The sequence below is a fragment of the Vipera ursinii genome (assembly GCF_947247035.1).
Source record: "Vipera ursinii genome assembly, chromosome: 6".
Lineage (NCBI taxonomy): Eukaryota > Metazoa > Chordata > Lepidosauria > Squamata > Viperidae > Vipera > Vipera ursinii.
In genome coordinates, this window is record NC_139515.1 from 82,230 (window position 1) to 104,463 (window position 22,234).

The 22,234-nt window shown below is 44.5% G+C and overlaps 1 protein-coding gene across 1 annotated transcript in view; it reads right to left on the reverse strand.

The window, feature by feature from the left end:
- Window positions 1-22,234, reverse strand: part of PCLO (piccolo presynaptic cytomatrix protein) — a gene marked incomplete at both ends in the record, with an annotated part of 101,423 nt that overhangs the window by 73,765 nt on the left and 5,424 nt on the right. The window contains one exon of the mRNA XM_083366835.1: window positions 9,712-10,864. Within this exon, the coding sequence (XP_083222961.1) occupies window positions 9,712-10,864 (1,153 nt within the window). The remainder of the gene's footprint in view (window positions 1-9,711; window positions 10,865-22,234) is intronic.

The window sequence follows — 22,234 nt, forward strand, 5'->3', positions numbered from 1 at the left end:
ATATCCTCGGTCCACTTTACCTTGTTTGAAGGGAAAAGGCACTCACTAGGTTTATTTTTTTGCTTTTTTTTACTACTTTTTACTTTTCCTTCTTAAATTTCCAAATACCTTTCAATAAAATAGTTCTCCCGTCATACTGTATATGTCTGCAGCCATCAGCTACTTTATGATACCTTACCATTTCTGATCTGTTTTCTAAATCACATCTTTAAAAGCACCAAAACTACATTTAAATTATTACCTTGTTAGATTTGTACTGGTTGGTTGCAAACACACATGGTCCATATTAACTTTTTTGGTGGAAATATGAAATCATTTTTTAAGTCAAAATGATTTGAAGAAAACATTTTGTTGTTATGAATGGAAAATCATAACAATCTTTCACTCCTGCTGTTGAGGTACTATCCATAGTTTGAGTCAAGATTTTTAAGGTTATTATGAGATTTAAGATGACTTCAGCTGTCTTTGAGTTCCTTTGGCCAGAGAAGTTCCCAAGAGGATGACGGGACGGCTATCAAGTACTAAGAGGAAGGGACAAGCAAATAAAGAAGAAACACCTGAAGGACAAGAACCTTTGGATATTTAAGCATCTTGTTATGTAAGGGGAAGAGCCAATTTCCTGTGGTTGAAGGAGGCTTATTCCGATGGGTTGAAATAATACGGGCCAGTGCATGCAAGTGGAAATTAGGGGAAAATTCCTGACTTTATGCATGGGGAACCAAGTTACCTCATGAAAGACTGAATAGCAATTTGTCTGAAATGCTTTAACATAGATCAGTGGGTTGGGCTATGTGATCACTTCCAGCTGTGTGATAAGCTTTACTTTTATTTTTATTAATGTTTCTGATCATATAATAATGTTAATTTTCATAATTATAGACCACTGGAATACAGAAACGTACATAACAAATGAGAAACTGATTCAGTTCCGATTGTTAGGTGCCAGGTTTATCACAAAACACTGGAAAACTGAAGTCTATTTTCATGGAGTCCTAGCTTCAAAGAACTTTGAAGAAAAAAATCTATATTTAAAGATATAGAAACTTTGTTATAATTTCTTAGCTGTGTTAACAATATTTTATCAAATAGATTTTGGACCAAAAATAATATGATTATTTATAATTTTTCTGTTCCTCATTAAGAACATATATGTATTCATGCATGCATAGACATACTGATATCCATTAATCTTTCACTCTGATTAGGCAAGGAGTATTTACTTTACAACTTCTATTTTTAGATAGAAGCATGATAGAAATTTTATAAATATATTTATCATTAAACAAATAGCAGAAAGATGAAGTCTTGGTGGAGCCTTGGTGGAGCAGTGAGCTAATGCCTCCTTAAGTAACACCAGCTGCCTGCAATTAGTGCAGGTTTGAGTCCCACCAGGCTCAAGGTTGACTCAGCTTTCCATCCTTCCGAGGTAGGTAAAATGAGGACCCAGATTGTTGGGGGCAATTAAGCTGACTTTGTAAAAATGCCACTGGGGGGGGGGGAGGCTGAAAGCCCTAATAAGCAGGCATATACATAGAATGAAGGCTATTGCTAAGCACATTGGTTTGTGCTTCTTAGATTGTAAGTGCTTTAGTTAGAAAGCAGGCGAGACAGCGAGTTAACAGTTTAACTCTTTATTCAGAACCAGGCAAACAACACAAGAACATGACATCTATTTATACTGGCAGCTGTCGGCAGTTTAACCAATCAGGGGTGAGTTCGTTCCCGCGCCGTTTGTTTCCGCCAATCAGGGCCGTCGGGGTTTGACAGCTCGGAGCTGTCATCGGTAGCGCGTGTTGAGCTGTCAGTCGGTTGGCGCCTGCGCAGTTCCGCCCGGCAGCTTTTGACAGCTGTCAAAAGCTGCCGCGGCTTTTTACCTCAGCCCTGTTAACTTCTATTATAACACAACGTGTGAATATATAATAAGTAAATACACAACACCCCTTACCCCTCCCTCTGATTGAGTTGATGTTTCCCCAACTGTTTCTTTTTCGGGTTTCCCCATTCGAAGTCTTTTAGGTAGGTGGGAGGTCTTTTTATTCTTTCGGAGCGCCGGGGGGTTGTCTCTGTTGGTTGTTCCTTTTCTCCCGGGGCTTCTAGGTCTGGCTCAGGGGGCAGGGGGCATGGTTCCTGAGGTTCCGCGTCGCTTGGGGCGGGGTGTTGAAGTGGTATATTCCGATCGGGGGGATTTTGGCGTGCAAGACTTTGCGGCGGTGCTTCTGTCAGTATTTCGTCGTTACCCCTTTCCCCTATGTTTTGAGGAGTGCGACGCCGAAGTTGGTCGATGTGTCTGCGGATATGTATATTATGTCCAATGTCTATGATGTATGATAGGGGGCCCGTTTGTTCAATGACTACCCCCTGTGTCCATTTGTTGCCCCCTCCGTAATTCCTCGCCCAGACAGCTTGCCCTGTGTTGAGAGTTCTATGTTGGAGGGGTGGTTCTGGGTCTGGAGGGGATCTGTCAGGATGTAGACGGTCTAGTCTGGTAGTTAATCTTTTGCCCCAGCGGAGCTCTGCTGGAGACTTTCCAGTAGTTGTGCATGGGGTGGTGTGCTGTGATAAAAGGAATTGAGCTAGTCTTCGGTGCCAATTGCCGGAGATGATTTTCCGCAGTGCCTCTTTGGTTGATCTCACCATCACCTCTGCCAAGCCGTTCGTCGATGGGTGAAAAGGAGCCGTGGTGGTGTGCCTAATAGAGTTCGACGTTGTGAAACTCTGGAATTCATAGGAGGTAAATTGGGGGCCGTTATCAGAAACTATAACATCTGGAAGCCCATGTGTTGCGAATAACCCCCTTAAAACTTGTATTGTGGCAGTTGAAGTTGTGCTAGTTACTGGTGCCACCTCTAGCCATCTCGAATAGCTATCCACGACTATTAAGAATGATTGTCCCTGGAATGGACCTGCATAATCTATGTGGATACGAGACCAGGGTGTCTTTGTAGTTTCCCATCTGTGTATGGGAGCCTGTGGCTGGGCGGCTCTAACAAGTTGGCAGGAATAGCAGCCGGCTACGTGCGTTTCAATCTGCTTATCTAATCCTGGCCACCAGACATAGCTTCTGGCCAGAGCCTTCATTTTGACGGTCCCAGGGTGACCTTCGTGGAGGCTCTCTAACACCTTGAGTCTGTGTTTGTCGGGTATGATTACCCTGCTGCCCCATAGTAGACACCCTTGATGGGTGGATATTTCCTTTTGCTTTAAAATATAAGGTTGGAATTCTGGGTCTGGGGGTGTGTATTGCCAGCCAGACGTGACATAGCCTAAGACTCTGCCTAAAATTTTGCCTGCAGCAGTGGCTGCAGAGATGTCTTTAACAGATAATGGGCATTCTGGTAGGTCTGAGATAGCCAGTGTTCTTCCAGCTGGTGCTGGGTCTGGGTCGACTATTGGTTGGGGCAGTCTGCTAAGGCCATCAGCATGGCCCATGGATTTCCCTGGCTTGTATTCCAAGTTGTGTGAATAGGCTGACAGAAAGGTAGACCATCTCAGGATGCGGGGAGATAATATTTGTGGTGTTAGTTTGTTTACTGTAAAAAGTCCTAACGGGCTTATGGTCAGTAAAAATGGTAAAGGGTCGGCCGTATAGGTAGTCATGAAATTTTTTTACGCTAGCTACTATAGCTAAAGCCTCCTTGTCAATCTGAGCGTAATTACGCTCAGGTTTTGACAGCGTTCTGGAATAGAACGCTACAGGTGTCTGTTTCCCTTCTTTAGTTAAGTGGCTTAGGACTGCTCCGATGCCGTAGGGGGAGGCATCGCAAGCCAGACATAAGGGCAGCTGTTCGTTATACAGGGCTACTGTTGTATTGCTGGAGAGTAAGTTTTTTAATAGGTTAAAACTTTTATCATGCTCAGATGACCAAGTCCAGGGTTTGCCTTTGTCTAATAGCCTATGTAAGGGTTCAGCAATGGAGGCTTTATGCGGCAGGAAGGTATGATAAAAGTTAACTAACCCTAGAAAGGCTTGAAGTTCTTGTTTATTTTTAGGGGTCAGTGCTGTTTTAATAGCTTTAATTTTTGTTTCAGTGGGGTGAATTCCTTTAGCGTCTATTTTGAAACCTAAGAACTCTGTTGAGGGCACCCCGATGGAGCATTTGTCTCGTTTTGAGACCAGCCTCCCTGAACCTAAAGAGCACTTTTGTTAATTTGTCAGCTAGGTCTTTTTCTGATTCCCCTGCAATTAGGACGTCGTCAAAATATGGACAGACCCCGGGGATCCCTTTAAGTGTTTTTTCCATGATTTCCTGGAAGATCCCCGGGGCTGCAGAGATGCCGAATTGAAGGCGGTTGATTTTAAATGCTCCCTTGTGGGTGACGATTGTCTGAGCTAAAGCGGTGTCAGGGGTGACAGGCAGCTGTAAATACGCCTGCGCCAAGTCTAACTTGGCAAATATGGCGCCTGACTTAATGGCCGCGAGGATGTCTTTGACAGCCGGGACCGGGTAGGCATGTGCATTTAATGCGAGGTTGAGGGTCGCTTTATAATCGGCACATAATCTTATTTGGCCATTTGGCTTAACTGGGGTCACTATGGGTGTCTCCCACTCAGCCCCTTCTACTGGTTCTAGAACTCCTAGGGTGGTTAATCGGTCTAGCTCGGCTTCTATTTTTTCCCTCAAGGCGAAGGGAACTCTTCTTGCCTTGATTCTGACAGGCATTACATTCGGGTTTAGTTTAAGTGATACGGGCGGTCCCGTGTACTTCCCTAGCGAGCTGTCAAAGATGTCCGCGAATTGGAGGCAGACGGATTCTAAGTTTGACAGCTGAATGGCGTTGACACCTGTCAACGCTATCCCTAGTGCCTCAAACCAGTCTAGTCCTAGCAGGCTGATTCTGTTTTCTTGGGTTACAAGAATAGGGAGGGATCCTTTAAATTGTTTGAACTCCACGGGGACGGAAGTCTTTCCCCGGAGTTTACTGGGCGTTTTCTGGAAGTCAGCTAGGCGGAGTTTGGTGGGTCGAAGGGCGGGCCGTTTTCTACTTTGGTTACAAATGTCCCTGTAGGTTTGCCACGATATGAGTGAGACGGAGGACCCAGAGTCCACTTCCATCTCACAGGGGATCCCCTGAATTAGAACGTCCACCTTGACTTTGGGCTTACGAGTGCTGTGGACTGTGTATTCCCTCGCCCTCCCCCTCACATTAAGCACTAGGGGTTTAGGACTGTGCCTGGCTCTAGGTGTGAGTTGGCTCATACCTGCGTGTGTCACTTCCAGTTCATGCAGATTTTCTCGGCTCCGGCTGCGGCACACGGCTTTGAGGTGACCAGTCTTTCCGCACCCATGGCATTTGGCACTGCGGAACCGGCACGTTGCTCTCAGGTGGCTCCCGCCGCAGCTGGCACACTTAGCCCTGTTTGGCTGGAAGTTAGCGCCCCTCTGATTGTTGGCAGGCCCCCCCGGTAGTTGCGTTGCAGCCTGAGCTTTTCGAACCGCCGCTGTACCGCGTCGATGTCCATGGAGACATCGTCATCTTCGGGACTGCTGAACTCGCCATCCTCCTGGTGCACGGACCCACTGGGCCCGCTGTTAGGTGAACGTCGGTTGTCACCGTGGCTGTCCTTGTATGCGATGACTTCCCTTGCCACATCGGTCATTGACATTTCTGGCTTGGCGATCAGCTTCTTCCTCAGCCGTTCGTCTTTGAGCCCTATGACGATCTGGTCCCGGATTCGGTCTTCTAAGTCCGGGAATTGACACCGTCGTGCGGCATGTCTGACCCGGGTTATGAAGTCATTTGCTGGCTCGTCAGGAAGCTGTAGTTTCCAGGCGAAATTTACTCTCCAGAAGAGTTCTGACTTGATGGGCATGAAGTATTTGCTCAGCCCCTCGGTAAGGTCGGCGTAGGAGATAGTGGCGATCGGCTCCGGGGTGAAGATTCCCACAGCGGCATCATATACGGCTGGCCCGCTGAGCCAGAGGAGGGCGGCTGCCTTGGCCCGGTCGTCCGTAATCTTCTTAACCACCAGGTATCCTTCTACCTGGCCCAGATGAGACTCCCAGCCTTCTGGGTGGCGGGTATTGAATTCTCTAATGTGGCCATGGTTCGTCATGCTGTCTGTAACTGTGGGTGCCGCTGCTTGCGTTGAAGGGAAGTTCGGCTTCCGAGTGACTTCAGCGAGTGACCAGCTCGGCTAAGGGAAAAAATCTCTTCTCCCCTTAGGTAGTGACTTCAGCTTAGGCAAGCAGGCATCCCACCCTCGTCGCCAGTGCTTTAGTTAGAAAGCAGGCGAGACAGCGAGTTAACAGTTTAACTCTTTATTCAGAACCAGGCAAACAACACAAGAACATGACATCTATTTATACTGGCAGCTGTCGGCAGTTTAACCAATCAGGGGTGAGTTCGTTCCCGCGCCGTTTGTTTCCGCCAATCAGGGCCGTCGGGATTTGACAGCTCGGAGCTGTCATCGGTAGCGTGTGTTGAGCTGTCAGTCAGTTGGTGCCTGCGCAGTTCCGCCCGGCAGCTTTTGACAGCTGTCAAAAGCTGCCGCGGCTTTTTACCTCAGCCCTGTTAACTTCTATTATAACACAACGTGTGAATATATAATAAGTAAATACACAACAGTAAGCCGCCCTGAGTCTTTGGAGAAGGCGGGATATAAATGGGATTAAAAAAAAGTCTAAAGCAGTTTCTTGAATTATTTATGTGCATGCACTGCTCTAGACAACTCCACATTCCTTTGCCAGGACCTAAGATCTCGTTACCTTCACAATTAATATACTGTACATGCAAGATTCATGGGGCCTTCCATAGACCTGTAGTTTTCTAGAAACTATTAATACAAGATTTAATGATGTAAATAGATTATATTAATCTGGTTCGGCATATCCACTACCCTTCAAAGGGGAGATGGAGATTGGCAGGCATGAGGGAGAAACTGAATGTGATTATCTGTTTCCTCTTTAGATGTCAGGGTGAAGATAAATGAGCAAGAGGTAGATCAGCAGAAGCAATATGAATTTTACATAGACAGTGAGATTTTCAGCACTCAGAAAATCTGTCTTCAGTTGGACAGTCCCTAAATTTTGGATTCATTGTGCAGATTTACAGCATACCAAGAAAACCCCAGTGGAAGAAATTAGGTTGTGATAACAGTTGATTACAGCAATTCAGCCTAGCCAAGGAGACCTGCCTTATACTATTTAACATGTTATGCTTCTGCAACATTTCATGTGGCAACGTTCTCTACTGGCTAAGGGGGCAGAAATGTACACGTCAAGTAGCTTTTCCATATTAAAATCAGGAACTCATTGAAACTTAAGCTACATGCATACTTCATTGTTTGAAGGCTTGAAACATCTGTTCCTAATTTTTAAATGAACTTGTAAGAAAGTTAGTAGTTTAATATGCATGAGAAACTTGTAAATAAAGCAATATTGATTCAAGACTTGGGACATCAGCATCATAAAAAAATCCCACTAAACTCTTTACTTTTGGCATATAATTTCTTTCAAATACTTCTGTGGAGTTCAAATTCTAAAGTTTATTGAAGCAAAATGCATTATCTTAACATTATATGCATAAGGAAGCATCGTGTGGCCCCAATATACATATCAGACTTCAGTTGAGATATTTTATGTATGTAGTACACCCATCCATTCAACTCCCATTAAACTAGCTACCACAACAGGTAAGTGCTTGTGCAAGTTCTAATCAAAAGTGAACCACATTGTCTCCTCTTGTCACCCATGTGTATTATCCTCTTGCACATGGAAAATTAGGGGGGAAAAATCTAATCAGAGTACACTACCAAATATAGAACATTTATTGTCTGTAGTGTTAGATAAAGGATAATATTATGGCCTTCTGAGAGGATTAAGCCTGTCTGGCCTAAAATGGAATCACCACACTTCCTGCCAGTGTATTCCCTAGAAAACATCTCAAGTCACGTGACTTTGTTACACCAGCAATTCGTGGTTGCCAGGCAACGTTAATACTGGTGCTGATGAAGATCTGAATTTGCAATCTAAATTTAGGGATGCAGGTTTGAGGTGTAATTTGCTTGGGTGAAGAAAACTGATGTGAATGTTTTGATAGTGATGATACAATTACATAGAGATGCTTTAAGAGATTTGTTTGAAATAATGAATTGATAAAATGAGAAATAAAAATGGTCCGGAGGCTCTTTAATAATGGGATCTCTTTCTGAGATTAGAGACTCTTGGCAAGAGATTGGCTGCCCCTAACTACACCTGGCTGATTTTAAGAGCTTTAACTTGGAGGCTGTGCAGAAAGGGGAAGAGTCCAAGAAATAGTGAGCCACCAACAAGTCAGAGAATGGGGTCTGGAGGCACATTGGGGAATGAGAAGGAATCCCACAATGATCAAGTAAGTGCAGGAAAAGAAATACAGGTCCCACCAGACGGTCACGGATTCTGCCGCCTCTGCAGGACCGCTTAGCACAGTGGGAAAAAACTGGAGCTGGAAGACTTAGTAATGGAAGATCGATATGATCTAGTAGGCATTATGAAAACCTGGTCAGATGAAACTCGTGGACAGAATGCAAGGATTCGGTGACACCGTTTATTCAAAAGGAATGGGCCACTCAAAATGGACAATAGACTAGGCCCTAGCCACAACTGAGTTCTCATTTACAAAAATCGTGGGGTGCAAGAGCCTTATTGCAAGGTAGACAATAGAAATTAGCAAGAGGATAACTGCTGTGATGAAGAGCCAAATGTAATGTTTTGTTGGATCTGTGTATTTTTGTGTTATAGTTAAATGTTATATTCAGATAAAGAGATATTACTGGCAAATATATTTCCTTTTAAAATCACTTCTGTTTTAAATGAATAACTCATTAAAGTACTTTTTGCTAACACACTAGTTGTAATTTTACTTATATGCAAGTAGATGAACGCATAAACTTTATTTTATAAAGATAATGCAGGGCTCTAGGGACATATGGTGCAAACACCTAATATGAACCTCGAAAAAATAAAGTATCTGATGCATAAAACCCAATAAACTTGGACATGGATATACAAAGACAGTACTTGAATCGTGCAAAGTTAAGACTGGGAAGAAAGTAGAGCCAGACAATAGGACGTTATCCAACTTCATGGATAAATGTGCAGTGTATCCAAAATAAATTTGGAACAGATCTGCAAACAACAAAGTATTCAATTTAATATTACTTCCACCCTAGGAAAAAAGGCAGATTGTTTATCCCCTATTACAGTACAATACCTGAAACTGACAGTTTTTTCAAATTTCCTTAATTAACTATAAGATTACATTTTTGGAAACCACTGTGATGATCTTGTGCAAGCCGCATCAATGACAGACAATCATGATTTTCAAGGAAACATAATGGTATCTCAAAGTTCTAGTAAAATTAAAATTTAAAGCTCATATGGGCAAGGAAAAATAGGGAACACTATATAAGAATCTATTTAAACTTTGTAGGTACCTATATGTTCATGAAGTCTCTCTCTCCCTCTCTCTCTCTCTCTCTCTCTCTCTCTCTCTGTATGAGTAAATTCAAAACGTTCCTTGCAAATACATGCAACCAAGCATCTAAGATGGAGTCCTGCTCCTCCTTAGAGACCAGCATTCAATGGTCACAGACAGGCTTGAAAATAGAATCTGCTGAGAGCAGCTAGAATGAGTGACAAAATGGACTCCAACTTCTCTGAAATTTAGCTTCCTTTCAATAATGTGTTTTTTTTAAATGGGACCATACATTTATACCTTAAATGTACTTACCTCTGTTATATGAGGATTCGGATCAAAGCCGCATAAACTGCAGACTATGGTTTGACACTGGGTGCAAGTGTTATAATTGGCCTTTTGAGGAATGTGCAGGAGGAGTTCAGTGGTTGTGCAAAGTGGGCAAAAAGTTTTCTTTGTGGCTTGTAATCCGGGTTGCGATGGAGTTACGTGTTGCTGCTGGGAAGGTCCAGGCAGTGGACCATCAGGTTTTGCAGGCCCCGCCTGTTGCTGGAATTGAATGGCAGACTCAGCCGGTTGGGTGGGAGGCTTTGCAGGGGCCCCAGGCTGCGGAGACGGTTGTTTCCCAGATCCTCCAGGCTGGGGGAGTGCTGCTTTTGCGGGACCAGCCAAATGTTGTAATGGCTGCTTACTGGACGCTGCTGGCTCAGGTTTCGAAGGACCTTCCGGCTGCTGAGGTTTCGGTTTAGAAGGGGGCGCTCCCTGCTGGGATGCTGGCTTTTTAAGAACAAAGGCCTGGGACGATGTTTTAGCAAGGTCCATACTAGGAGGCTTTTCAGCTCCCGACTGTTGTGGTGAAGATTTTGCAGGTTTCATAGATTCTTGCTTTGGGAACCGAGACGTGGGTGGTCCCGGATACTGTTTTGTTTCTTCTGTTGTTTGGCCAGAGCCTGGCTTCTGACTTTGCTTAGGCATTCCAGACTGTTGTTGCTGCTGCACTGCCTGTTTGGGAGGTCCTGCTTTTTGTGGGACCAGTTTGACAGCCCCATGTTGTGGACCACTTGGCTTTGGAGATGAATGTTGCAGTGGTTGCTTGGAGATCCCCTCTTGTTGCTCAGATTTATCCTGTTCCTTTTGGGTGGGCTTCACTTTCTTGGAGCCTTCATTCTGGTCTAGATCTGAGTCAGATATCAAATCAAAAGGATTGAATTTATTTACAACTGATGTGACTGCGCCAAATGGGTTGGCATCTGAGAGAAAGCTGGGCATTATAGTTGGCTTCTGATCATCTTTCAGATCAGTCTTTGATTTAGACTCTCTCAAACTCATGGACGATGTGCTTCTTCCAGGGACCTGTGGCTCCGTTTTCAGGGTATCAACTGTTCTGCTTTTACTTAGCCTGGGGGGCCCAGGATCCGGAGGCTTGCCCTGTTGTTTTGGGTGATCACTGTCATCAGGTGGAGCAGATCTGTAAAGATATCAAAGAAAGTTAACCCAGTGTAATGATCTCTGAATATCAGAAAGCAAAACCATAAAATGAATTCAATGTTTTAATTCCAAAAAAGATGCCTTTCTCATTTCCCATCCTTCACACGTGGAGGTCATTTTCCAGATCGAGAGTGTAGGTGATAGGTGACAGGTACTAAAGGTGAGGCAAAATTATATATGACATTTCCTGATGGGGCTGATGAATTTTATTAGCGGTAATTGTGTACATTTGCTGTATTTCTGACTTTCACTATAGAGAAAATTCTCATCTTCAAAGAATCCTAGAATTGGAAAAACTCTTGACGGTCTTCAAGACCAGGAAAACCTCAGACCATCTCAGGCCAATGGCATTCCCACCTTCACTTCAAAACCCTCAGGGAAGGTGACCCTACAACTTCAGCAGGCAGAGAAACTGTTCCGCTATTTAAAAGCTCTTGAAGAGATTACATGTGGAGCAAAAGGCTAAACATTTGACAATTTTATCCAGGCATTACACACTCTTAAGGTATGAATACATAATTCAAAAGTCAAATGAATCCCACCAACCAAGGACTGAAGTGCCTGTTTAGTCTTAAGAACAGTAAGTATGGCCCATGTTTTTCAGACTACATCTGAGTAGATGGTCATAATTTCTGCATGCCTGTAATATTTCAGAAACTCAACATTGCACAAGGAAGGTATCAAAGCTTTTTTATCTCAGTAAATATACTTCTGGTAAAATGATAATAAAGTACATGAAGCAAGTCAATAAAAGACTCAACTTTTATGTGTGCTGCCACCATTTTGGGAAAATGTCAGAATGAAATTCTGCTCTCTTCAGTAGAGTTGGCGTTGGTGAATGGTTGAGATGCATTTTTATCTCTCTGAAGAGTACTTTCCTCCTTAACACTTCTATGTGTTTCAGTTTTCAGCATCAACTATTAAAAGTCCTGACGGTCTACAGACATTATTCCCTGCTGCACATTAATTTTAAATTATGGTACTCGTGACATTTAACCTATTAAAATTTCTCTGCTCTGGGATTAATAAAAGTAAAGTGACCCTGCAATATTTTTAATTAAGAGCTTCATCAGAAATGAATTGCTGTCATTGTACAAATATTAGGAACCTACTTATTGGATTTATCCAAATGCCTAAGTAAGTCCTTTTAACTGGTTAATATTTTCAGCTGGCAAAATCCTTATGACATTGGATCCTACTCAAAAGCTTCCATGTTGTTTGTCTATTCCTATTCAACTCAAGCATGTTCTCCATGCATAACTTAGCACTATTGCCTGTCATAGCCAGGAAAAATATGAACCGAGCTGTCCCCAAGATAGTCTTGCCACACTTGTCACCCTGCAAGTGTCTTGAGCTGGAACATCTAACATTCTTTGCCCTTGATGGCTGAGATTTAGTGGAGCTGCAGTATCAACACATCTAGAGGGCATCAAATTTGGAAAGGTCGCCCTTTCTTTCTAAATTAGGAGCCACTATAATCCTTGGTCCCTCTATCTGGCTCTACTATGAAGTGAAGTCGAAGTGGCTGCATATCAAAGGGATGATAGGCAAAGAAGGAAGCAGCTCACTAAGTCAACAAGTTGTTAGAACGAGACAGATAGTTCACTACATTCACTATAACTTTAGTTTTATCATATGAAATCAGGGCAGAAAAGACATTACACAAGAGACCAGGCCCATATCCATGGCAATCAGGAACGTAAGGCTTGTGTGCCCTCCCACCATGATTACATAAAAATATCATGCCTTATACAGGGAAAGTATAGCTTCCCTGTATAAGATTCTTAGGAAATCTTTCATGCAAAAAATAACCATAAAAAGGTTAGGAACATGCTGCCATTCCACCAACCTTTCTTTTTAAAATATTTCATTCCTCAAAGGTCATTTCTCCAGCCTTTAAATATAAAGCAAACACTCATATTTACAAAACTGAAAAGAAAACACGCAGCGTACAGTTGATTCCCATGCTGATTGTTTCTGCCTAACATTTAAATGAACCATGATTTAAAAAAATTACATTTTAACTGTTGCTGTAAGATGTTTTATTTCACCTTTTTGGAAATAACATTTGATGAAACTTTCGTATCAAATTTATAGAAGCAGACATCATAAAATTTCTGTACAGGGTAACATGGAAGCAAAATTATGAAGATTTATGGTGGTACAGTGATAATCCGTATCACAATTACTTTAACAGTTAGTTCTGATTTTCTCTGCTTTACTTGACAATAAACTGAGATTAAAGCCACTTTGTAGGATCCACGCAGTCTTCTTCACTGTAAATTAGATCCCAGCAAGATTTTTTTTTCTTTTCCCCTTCATGGATTACTGCCTTGTCGTGGCGAAGGACGTTGCGTAATTCAGTGAAGCTATGAGCTATGCCGTGCAGGGCCACCCAAGACGGACAGGTCATAGCAGAGAGTTCTGACAAAACGTGATCCCCTGGAGAAGGAAATGGCAACCCACTCCAGTATCTTTGCCATGAAAACCCCATGGACAGTGTTATGTATGCAGGCATCTGCATAGCAACAGCCATCAGGGGGCGTTGGCCTGGACAGTTTCGGCGGGAAACCTAGGGCCAACCCCATTGGCTGTTAGCTTACCTGGCCAGGTATATAAGGAGGCCAGGTAGCCCTCATTCCTTAGTTCACTTCCCCTTCCAATAAAGAGCTGAACTCACACACCGGCTGGCGTCTCTCTTGCATCGGACCCACTACACAATAGTGGCGACGAGGGTGGGATTGCTGCCGACCAAGAGCTGAAGTCACTGGGGAAACGCTCCGCGAGCTGAAGGGAAAGGCATTTTTCCTTCTTCCCCCCACGACCGCCAGCCGAACTGGCAACGCCAAGCGCCACATCCACGACCAACTGCCGCCATGGCTAGAGCCGGACAACCCCGCGAATTCGAGACCCGACGCCCCGAAACCTGGACCCGTTACCTGGCTCACGTTGAACTGTACATGCGGTTCAATCAGATATCGGAGGACGGTGCAAAGGCGGCCGCCCTGCTCTGCCTTGGGGGACCAGCGCTGCTGGAAGTCGCCGCGAACCTGTTCCCCCGGGAGGCCATCAACACCGTCGCGTACCGAGACCTCGTGGCCAGGCTCAACGCACATTTCAGGCCCCGGCGCTCCAAGGTGGCTGCACGGTCACAATTTGAGAAAAGGGACCAGCGCCCCGACGAGACCGGCGCCGACTTCCTCGCCGCCCTACGGGAAGCTGCCGTCGCTTGCAGGTTCACAAATTTGGAGGAGCGACTACGGGACTGGCTGATTTGCATCTGCGCCGACTATAAGTGCTCGGTGAACCGCGCCCTAAACCCGCATGCTTACCCGGTTCCCGCGGTCAGCCACGTTCTCGCTTCCCTCCAAGGCAGCGCCATTTTTGCAAGGCTCGATCTTGCACAGGCGTACCAGCAACTCACGGTCACTAGGGAAACAGCTGACATCCAAACCATAGTAACCCATAGGGGGGCGTTCCGGGTGAACAGGCTGCAGTTTGGAGTCAGCGTTGCTCCCGGCATTTTCCAGGAGGTTATGGAAAAGACACTCAAGGGCATTCCAGGAGTCTGCCCCTATTTTGATGACATCCTGATCGCAGGAGCATCAGCAGAGGAACTGGCAGGGAGGCTTAGGGAAGTGCTGGCAAGGCTGCGCACAGCTGGCCTCAAACTCAAAAAGGAAAAATGCAGCATAGGCGTTCCTTCCACAGAATTTTTGGGGTTCAGAGTAGACGCCAGGGGAATCCACCCCACAGAATCCAAGGTGAGGGCCATCAAACTAGCACCCACACCCAAGAACAAAGCAGAGCTTCAGGCATTCCTGGGTCTGCTGAATTTCTACCATACATTCCTCCCACACAAGGCAGCCATCGCTGAACCGCTCCACAGGCTGCTAGACAAACAGGCAACATGGGCCTGGATGGCCACCCATGATCAGAGCTTCAAGGCCCTGAAGGCATTGCTGTCGGACAAGTCCACAGTAACCCATTTCATCGAGTCCAAGCCCATTTGTATCGCCTGCGATGCATCCCCTTATGGTGTGGGCGCTGTCCTAAGCCACCTTGAGCCCAACGGGGCACAAGTCCCCATAGCATACTATTCTAGGACACTGTCTGGAGCAGAAAGAAACTACGCCCAAATAGACAAAGAAGCCCTGGCAATCGTGGCAGGAATCAAGAAATTCCACGATTACTTATATGGCAGGGAGTTCACTGTCTTCACGGACCACAAACCACTCCTGGGCCTGTTCACCACAGACAGGCAAACCCCCCAGATTCTGTCCCCCAGGATGCTCCGGTGGTCCATCTTCCTTGCAGCATACAATTGCAAGCTGGTACACAAGCTGGAGAAGGAAATGGCAACCCACTCCAGTATCTTTGCCATGAAAACCCTATGGACAGTACCAAAAGGCAAAACGATATGACGCTGGAAGATGAGCCCCTCAGGTCGGAAGGCGTCCAATATGCTACTGGGGAAGAGCAGAGGGCTAGTACTAGTAGCGCCAGAAAGAATGAAGCGACTGGGCCAAAGCCGAAAGGACGCTCAGCTGTGGATATGTCTGGTGGTGAAAGGAAAGTCCGATGCTGTAAAGATTTTTTCTCCATAGGAACCTGGAATGTAAGATCCATGAATCAAGGCAAGCTGGACGTGGTCAAACAAGAGATGACAAGACTGAACATCGACATCTTAGGTATCAGCGAGCTAAAATGGACAGGAATGGGTGAATTTAATTCAGATGACCATCAGGTATACTACTGCGGGCAAGAATCCCTCAGAAGAAATGGAGTAGCCTTCATAGTCAATAAAAGAGTAGGAAAAGCAATACTGGGATACAATCCTCAAAATGACAGAATGATCTCAGTTCGAATCCAAGGCAAACCATTCAATATCACAGTAGTCCAAGTCTATGCCCCAACCACCGGTGCTGAAGAGGATGAAATTGACCGGTTCTATGAAGCTCTACAGCACATTATAGAACTAACACCAAAAAATTGATTTGATTTTGATTTTATTTTATTAAATTTATATGCGGCCCTTCTCCCTGAGGACTCAGGGCAGCTCACAACAGGGCACCAGTTGAAGCCTCCGGGTGCTCTTCAAGGGCAGCCCCATGTAAAGAGCATTGCAGTAATCCAGGCACAAAGTGACGAGGGCATGGGTAACCGTGCATAGGACATCTCGGTCCAAAAAGGGGCGCAACTGGCGCACTAGGTGAACCTGTGTGAAGGCCCCCCTGGTCACGGCCGTTAGATGATCTTCCAGATTAAGCTGTGAATCCAGGAAGACACCCAAGTTGTAAGCCCTTTCTGAGGGAGGCAATATCTCCCCCAACCATCAAAAGAGATGTAACTTGTTGGATAATACGAGATGCCGGTATCCACAGCCACTCGGCCTTGGAGGGGTGAAGCCTGAGCCTGTTCTTTCCCATCCAGACCCGCACTGCCTCCAGGCACCGGGACATCACGTCAAGGGCATCAATGGGTTGGCTTGGGGTGGAGATGAACAACTGGGTATCATCCGCATATTGGTGATACCTCACCCCAAAGCCACGGATGATCTCACCCAGCGGCTTCATATAGATGTTAAACAGGAGGGGGGAGAGAACCGACCCCTGAGGCACCCCACAAGTGAGGGGCCTCGGGGTAGATCTCTGTCCCCCTGCCAATAGAAACTGTGAGCAGCCCGAGAGGTAGGAGGAGAATCACCATAAAACAGTGCCTCCCACTCCCAACCCCTCGAGCCGTCGCAGCAGGATACCATGGTCGATGGTATCAAAAGCCACTGAAAGGTCAAGTAGGACCAGGACAGAGGAACAGCCCCTGTCCCAGGCCCGCCAGAGATCATCCACCAGTGCGACCAATGCTGTTTCTGTGCTGTATCCGGGTCTGAAACCGGACTGGTACGGGTCCAGATAGTCTGCTTCATCCAGGAATTGAGGGAGCTGACGCACCACAACACTCTCAACAACCTTCGCTACAAAGCGAAGGTTGGAGATAGGACGGTAGTTATTCAATGAGGCCGGGTCCAGAGCAGGCTTCTTGAGGAAGGGCCTCACCACTGCCTCTTTTAAGGCAGAGGGGAAGACACCCTCCATCAAAGAAGCATTGACAACTGCCTGGAGCCAGCCCCCTGTCACCTCCCAGGCGGCCGAAACCAGCCAGGAGGGACATGGGTCCAGTAAACAAGTTGTAGTGCTCAGTCTACGCATAATCCTGTCCACATCATCCAGAGTCACAGGGTCAAACTCACCCCAAATGGTATGATCAAGATCTGCACTCTCCACTCCGCCGGATTCCGCCCAGTTGGAGTCCAAGCCAGTCCGGATCTGAGCAATTTTGTCCTGCAGATACTGTACAAATTCCTCAGCCCTACCCTGCAAGGGGTCATCCCTCAGTCCCTGATTAAACAGGGAGTGGGTCACTCTAAACAGGGCGGCTGGGTGGTTATCTGTGGATGCAATGAGAGTGGGAAAGTAAACACGCTTTGCCGCTTCCATCGCCACTAGGTAAGACTTAAGATAAGTTCTTAGCTGTGTTCAATCAGATTCGGATCCGCTGGACCTCCAACAGCTCTCTAGGCATCTTTTCCGGCGCTTCATTGCCCAGAGCTCCTCAGTAAACCAGGGGCCACCCGGGGTCTGCACCGGGTCAAAGGCTGCAAAGACACAACTCAATCCAAGGCCCCAGCAGCCGTTGGGATAGAAAGACCCTCCTCACTTGGAGCTGTTCTTATCATCATGGGGGATTGGAATGCTAAAGTAGGAAGCCAAAAGATAACCGGAATAACAGGCAAGTTTGGCCTTGGAGTACAAAATGAAGCAGGGCACAGGCTGATAGAATTTTGTCAAGAGAATACGATGGTCATAGCAAACACTCTTTTCCAACAACCCAAGAGACGGCTCTACACATGGACATCACCAGATGGTCAACACAGAAATCAGATTGACTATATGCTCTGCAGCCAAAGATGGAGAAGCTCTATAAAGTCAGTAAAAACAAGACCAGGAGCTGACTGTGGCTCAGACCATGAGCTTCTCATTGCAAAGTTTAGGCTTAAATTAAAGAAAGTAGGGAAAAGCGCTAGGCCAGTCAGGTATGAATTAAATCATATCCCTGTTGAATATACAGTAGAGGTGACAAATAGATTTAAGGAATTAGATCTGATAGACAGAGTGCCTGAAGAACTATGGACAGAGGTTCGCAACATTGTACAACAAGTAGCAACCAAAACCATCCCAAAGAAAAAGAAATGCAAGAAAGCAAAATGGCTGTCTGAGGAAGCTTTGCAAATAGCTGAGGAAAGGAGGGAAGCGAAAGGCAAGGGAGAAAAAGAAAGATACGCCCAATTGAATGGAGAATTCCAGAGAATAGCTAGAAGAGATAAGAATGCCTTCTTAAATGAACAGTGCAAAGAAATAGAAGAAAACAATAGAATAGGGAGGACCAGAGATCTTTTCAAGAAAATTGGAGAGATGAAGGGAACGTTTAATGCAAAAATGGGCATGATAAAGAACCAAAATGGCAGGGACCTAACAGAGGCAGAAGAGATTAAGAAGAGGTGGCAAAATTACACAGAAGAACTATACAAGAATGAGCTTAACATCCCTGATAATCACAACGAGGTGGTTACTGACCTCGAGCCAGACATCCTGGAATGTGAAGTGAAGTGGGCCTTAGAAAAGCTGAGCAACAAAAAAGCTAGTGGAGGTGACAGTATTGCAGCTGAGCTATTCAAAATCTTAAAAGACAATTCAGTAAAAGTGCTACACTCAATTTGCCAGCAAATTTGGAAAAGTCAACAGTGGCCACAGGATTGGAAAAGATCAGTTTACATTCCAATTCCAAAGAAAGGTAGTCCCAAAGAATGTTCAAACTATCGCACCATTGCACTCATTTCTCATGCTAGTAAAGTTATGCTACAAATAAATCCTACAAGCTAGACTCCAGCAGTATGTGGATCGAGAACTACCAGAAGTACAGGCAGGATTTCGAAGAGGCAGAGGAACTAGAGATCAAATTGCCAACATACGCTGGATCATGGAGAAAGCTAGAGAGTTCCAGAAAAACATCTACTTCTGCTTCATTGACTATGCTAAAGCCTTTGATTGTGTGGATCATAACAAACTGTGGCAAGTTCTTAAAGAGATGGGCGTACCAGACCATCTTATTTGTCTCTTGAGAAACCTATATGCGGGCCAAGAAGCAACAGCAAGAACTGGACACGGAACCACTGATTGGTTCAAAATTGGGAAAGGAGTCCGGCAAGGCTGTATACTGTTGCCCTGCCTATTTAACTTATATGCAGAGCACATCATGAGAAAGGCAGGGCTAGATGAATCAAAAGTTGGAATTAAGATTGCCAGAAGAAATATCAACAACATAAGATATGCAGATGATACCACTCTAATGGCAGAAAGTGAAGAAGAACTAAAGAGCCTCTTGTTGTGGGTGACGAAGGAGAGTGCAAAACCTGGGTTGAAACTTAACATTAAGAAAACCAAGATCATGGCATCCGGCCCTCTCAATTCCTGGCCAATAGATGGGGAAGAAATGGAGGTAGTGACAGATTTTATTTTCCTGGGCTCCAAGATCACTGCAGATGTGGACTGTAGCCAAGAAAAGACGCTTGCTCCTGGGGAGGAAAGCCATGGCAAATCTAGACAGCACACTAAAAAGCAGAGACATCACCCTGTCAACAAAAGTGTGTATAGTCAAGGCTATGATCTTCCCAGTTGCAATGTATGACAGTGAAATCTGGACCATAAAAAAGGCTGAGCGCCAAAGAATTGAGGCCTTTGAACTGTGGTGCTGGAAAAGACTCCTGCGAGTCCCTTGGACTGCAAGGCGATCAAACCGGTCAGTCCTAGAGGAGATCAACCCTGACTGCTCTTTAGAAGGCCAGATCCTGAAGCTAAAACTCAAATACTTTGGCCACCTAATGAGAAGGAAGGGCTCACTGGAGAAGAGCCTAATGCTGGGAAAGATTGAGGGCAAGAGAAGAAGGGGACGACAGAGAATGAGGTGGCTGGATGGAGTCACTGAAGCAGTAGGCATGAGCTTAAATGGACTCCAGAAGATGGTAGAGGACAGGAAAGCCTGGAGGAACGTTGTCCATGGGGTCACGGTGGGTCGGACACAACTTCGCAGCTAACAACAACAAAAGTTTTTTTTGTAGGATTCTCTATGTAAAACTAATGCTTCTGCTGCTTCTCTCTCCCCCATCCCCTACACGTACTTCAAATAAACTGTAAATAACAAAATGTATTATTTTAATTATATGGAGAGAAACACATCTAAGTCCTAACTGAAGAGTTCACTTACCAATTAAAAGCAAACTACTTGTCACATAGATAAACCAAACCATTTTTTTTCCAAAACCAACGCAGGAACAATGACCAAGCAAGACCATCATGTTCACCCCTATTAATATCCTGTAAAGGATATTTCAACTATTTCAAAATCATCGCTTATAACAATATACCATAAAAAATAATCCTGCTAGAAAATATGACAAAAACCCTGGAAAAGAATATGGGTTACAAAACTACTGTAATTTCATATTTTTAATTTTTAGATCCTACTACTTCACTGTGTTTTGGAGAGGGGGGAGGGGGAGGGAGATTTAACAGTTGTATTATTAAGATACTTCACTGTGTGTGGCCTTATGGTTGTAATAAACAGATTTTATTTCATTTCATTTAAATAGATGCAGTTGGGTCTCTCACAAAGGGATGTATTAACCACAAAAAAGTTTACCATTGGGAAGATATAGAACATTAATGTACAGTTTCATCCATCACAACATATCTTGTCCACCCAGGTCCTCACTTGCTAAAATTATATCTACAACCAAAGGCTACACTTCAGAAAGGCACATAAAAGTGCCTACGTAAGCCTAGGATAATCATTCCTAGGTAAAATAAAATTTATATCAATGGATTGGAGATAAGTCTCTGGAAGGGTTCCCCTAAAGAAGCCAAACCTACTTTAGATGTGACTAAACCACCATGACTAGAAGTGGAAAGGGTTAAAGTGTAGAAACCAACTGCAAACCTTCCTTGTCACCAGAAGTGATGTGAATTGGTGGAAATAGCTGGAGAAAAGAACATAAGGCCTCTAAAAAGAAGCCACCCTTTTCCCAACCCTAGAAGTCACCCCAAAACCTGAAGAATGGACCACATGAAATTCGCCATGATGCCAAACCTCAAAGTGCAGAGAGTTGAGGTTATTCCGTCACACAGAAGTTGCATTTTGATTTTGTAGAATGAATAAAGTCAATGAGTTTAATACATTAAGATTAAAGTTGTCTAAGGGTGGAAAACTGGCATATCTGTATGTATATACACATACATATTTATATACACATATACTGTACTTCTGTGCATACATATACTAATCCTGCTTACATGGAAACAAGTACTAGTAAACTCACTCTGCTTTTGTTTTTCCCCCAGCAAGACTGGCATTTCTTAAAATTTCATTTCAATGTGTGTGCGTGTGTATTGTAATATAATAATAATAATAATAATAATAATAATAATAATAATAATAATAATAATAGTAGTAGTAGTAGTAGTAGTAGTAGTAGTAGTAGTAGTAGTAGTAAAAAGTTGGAAGGGACCTTGGAGGTCATCTAGTCCAACCCCCTGCTCAGGCAGGAAACCCTATACCATTTCAGACAAATGGCTGTCCAGTCTCTTCTTAAAAACTTCCAGTGTTGGAGCACCCACAACTTCTGGAGGCAGGTGGTTCCACTGGTTAATTGCTCTCATTGTTAGGAATTTTCTCCTTAGTTCCAGATTGCTTCTCTCCTTGATCAGTTTCCATCCGTTGCTTCTTGTCCTGCCTTCAGGCGCTTTGGAAAATAGCTTGACTCCCTCCTCTTTGTGGCAGTACTGTTGTATTATAATGTAATTCTAATGTAAAAGCTTTCTGAATTCTGAAAAATAACTGTGTACCTACCCCAAATGGTTTAGGCCTGAGGTGACACAGAGTGCATCTGTACATGGCATTTGCTGCCTAGCAACAGGGGTTTTTCATCTGTTTAATACTTGCTGTATATCAAAAGATTGGCATTTTAAAGAAAGCAGCCAACATTCTCTTCTGACTAAAAGGTTCTGTTGTTTAACTGTCCCAAATTTCTAAGAGGGGAAAAAGCAGCATTCTAGTTCAGCTAAGGGTGTTCAACCCTCATCACTCTAAATCAAAACAATTCAACCCCTCAATATTTTAGCACAAACATTCACCAATAAGGGACAAAATGCATCGGTTTTATATTCCATCCAGCTCACAGTCTGCCTGGGGCTAAGACCTGGAGAGGGAGGAGCTTGGGCTAAGGCCACAGCTGAAG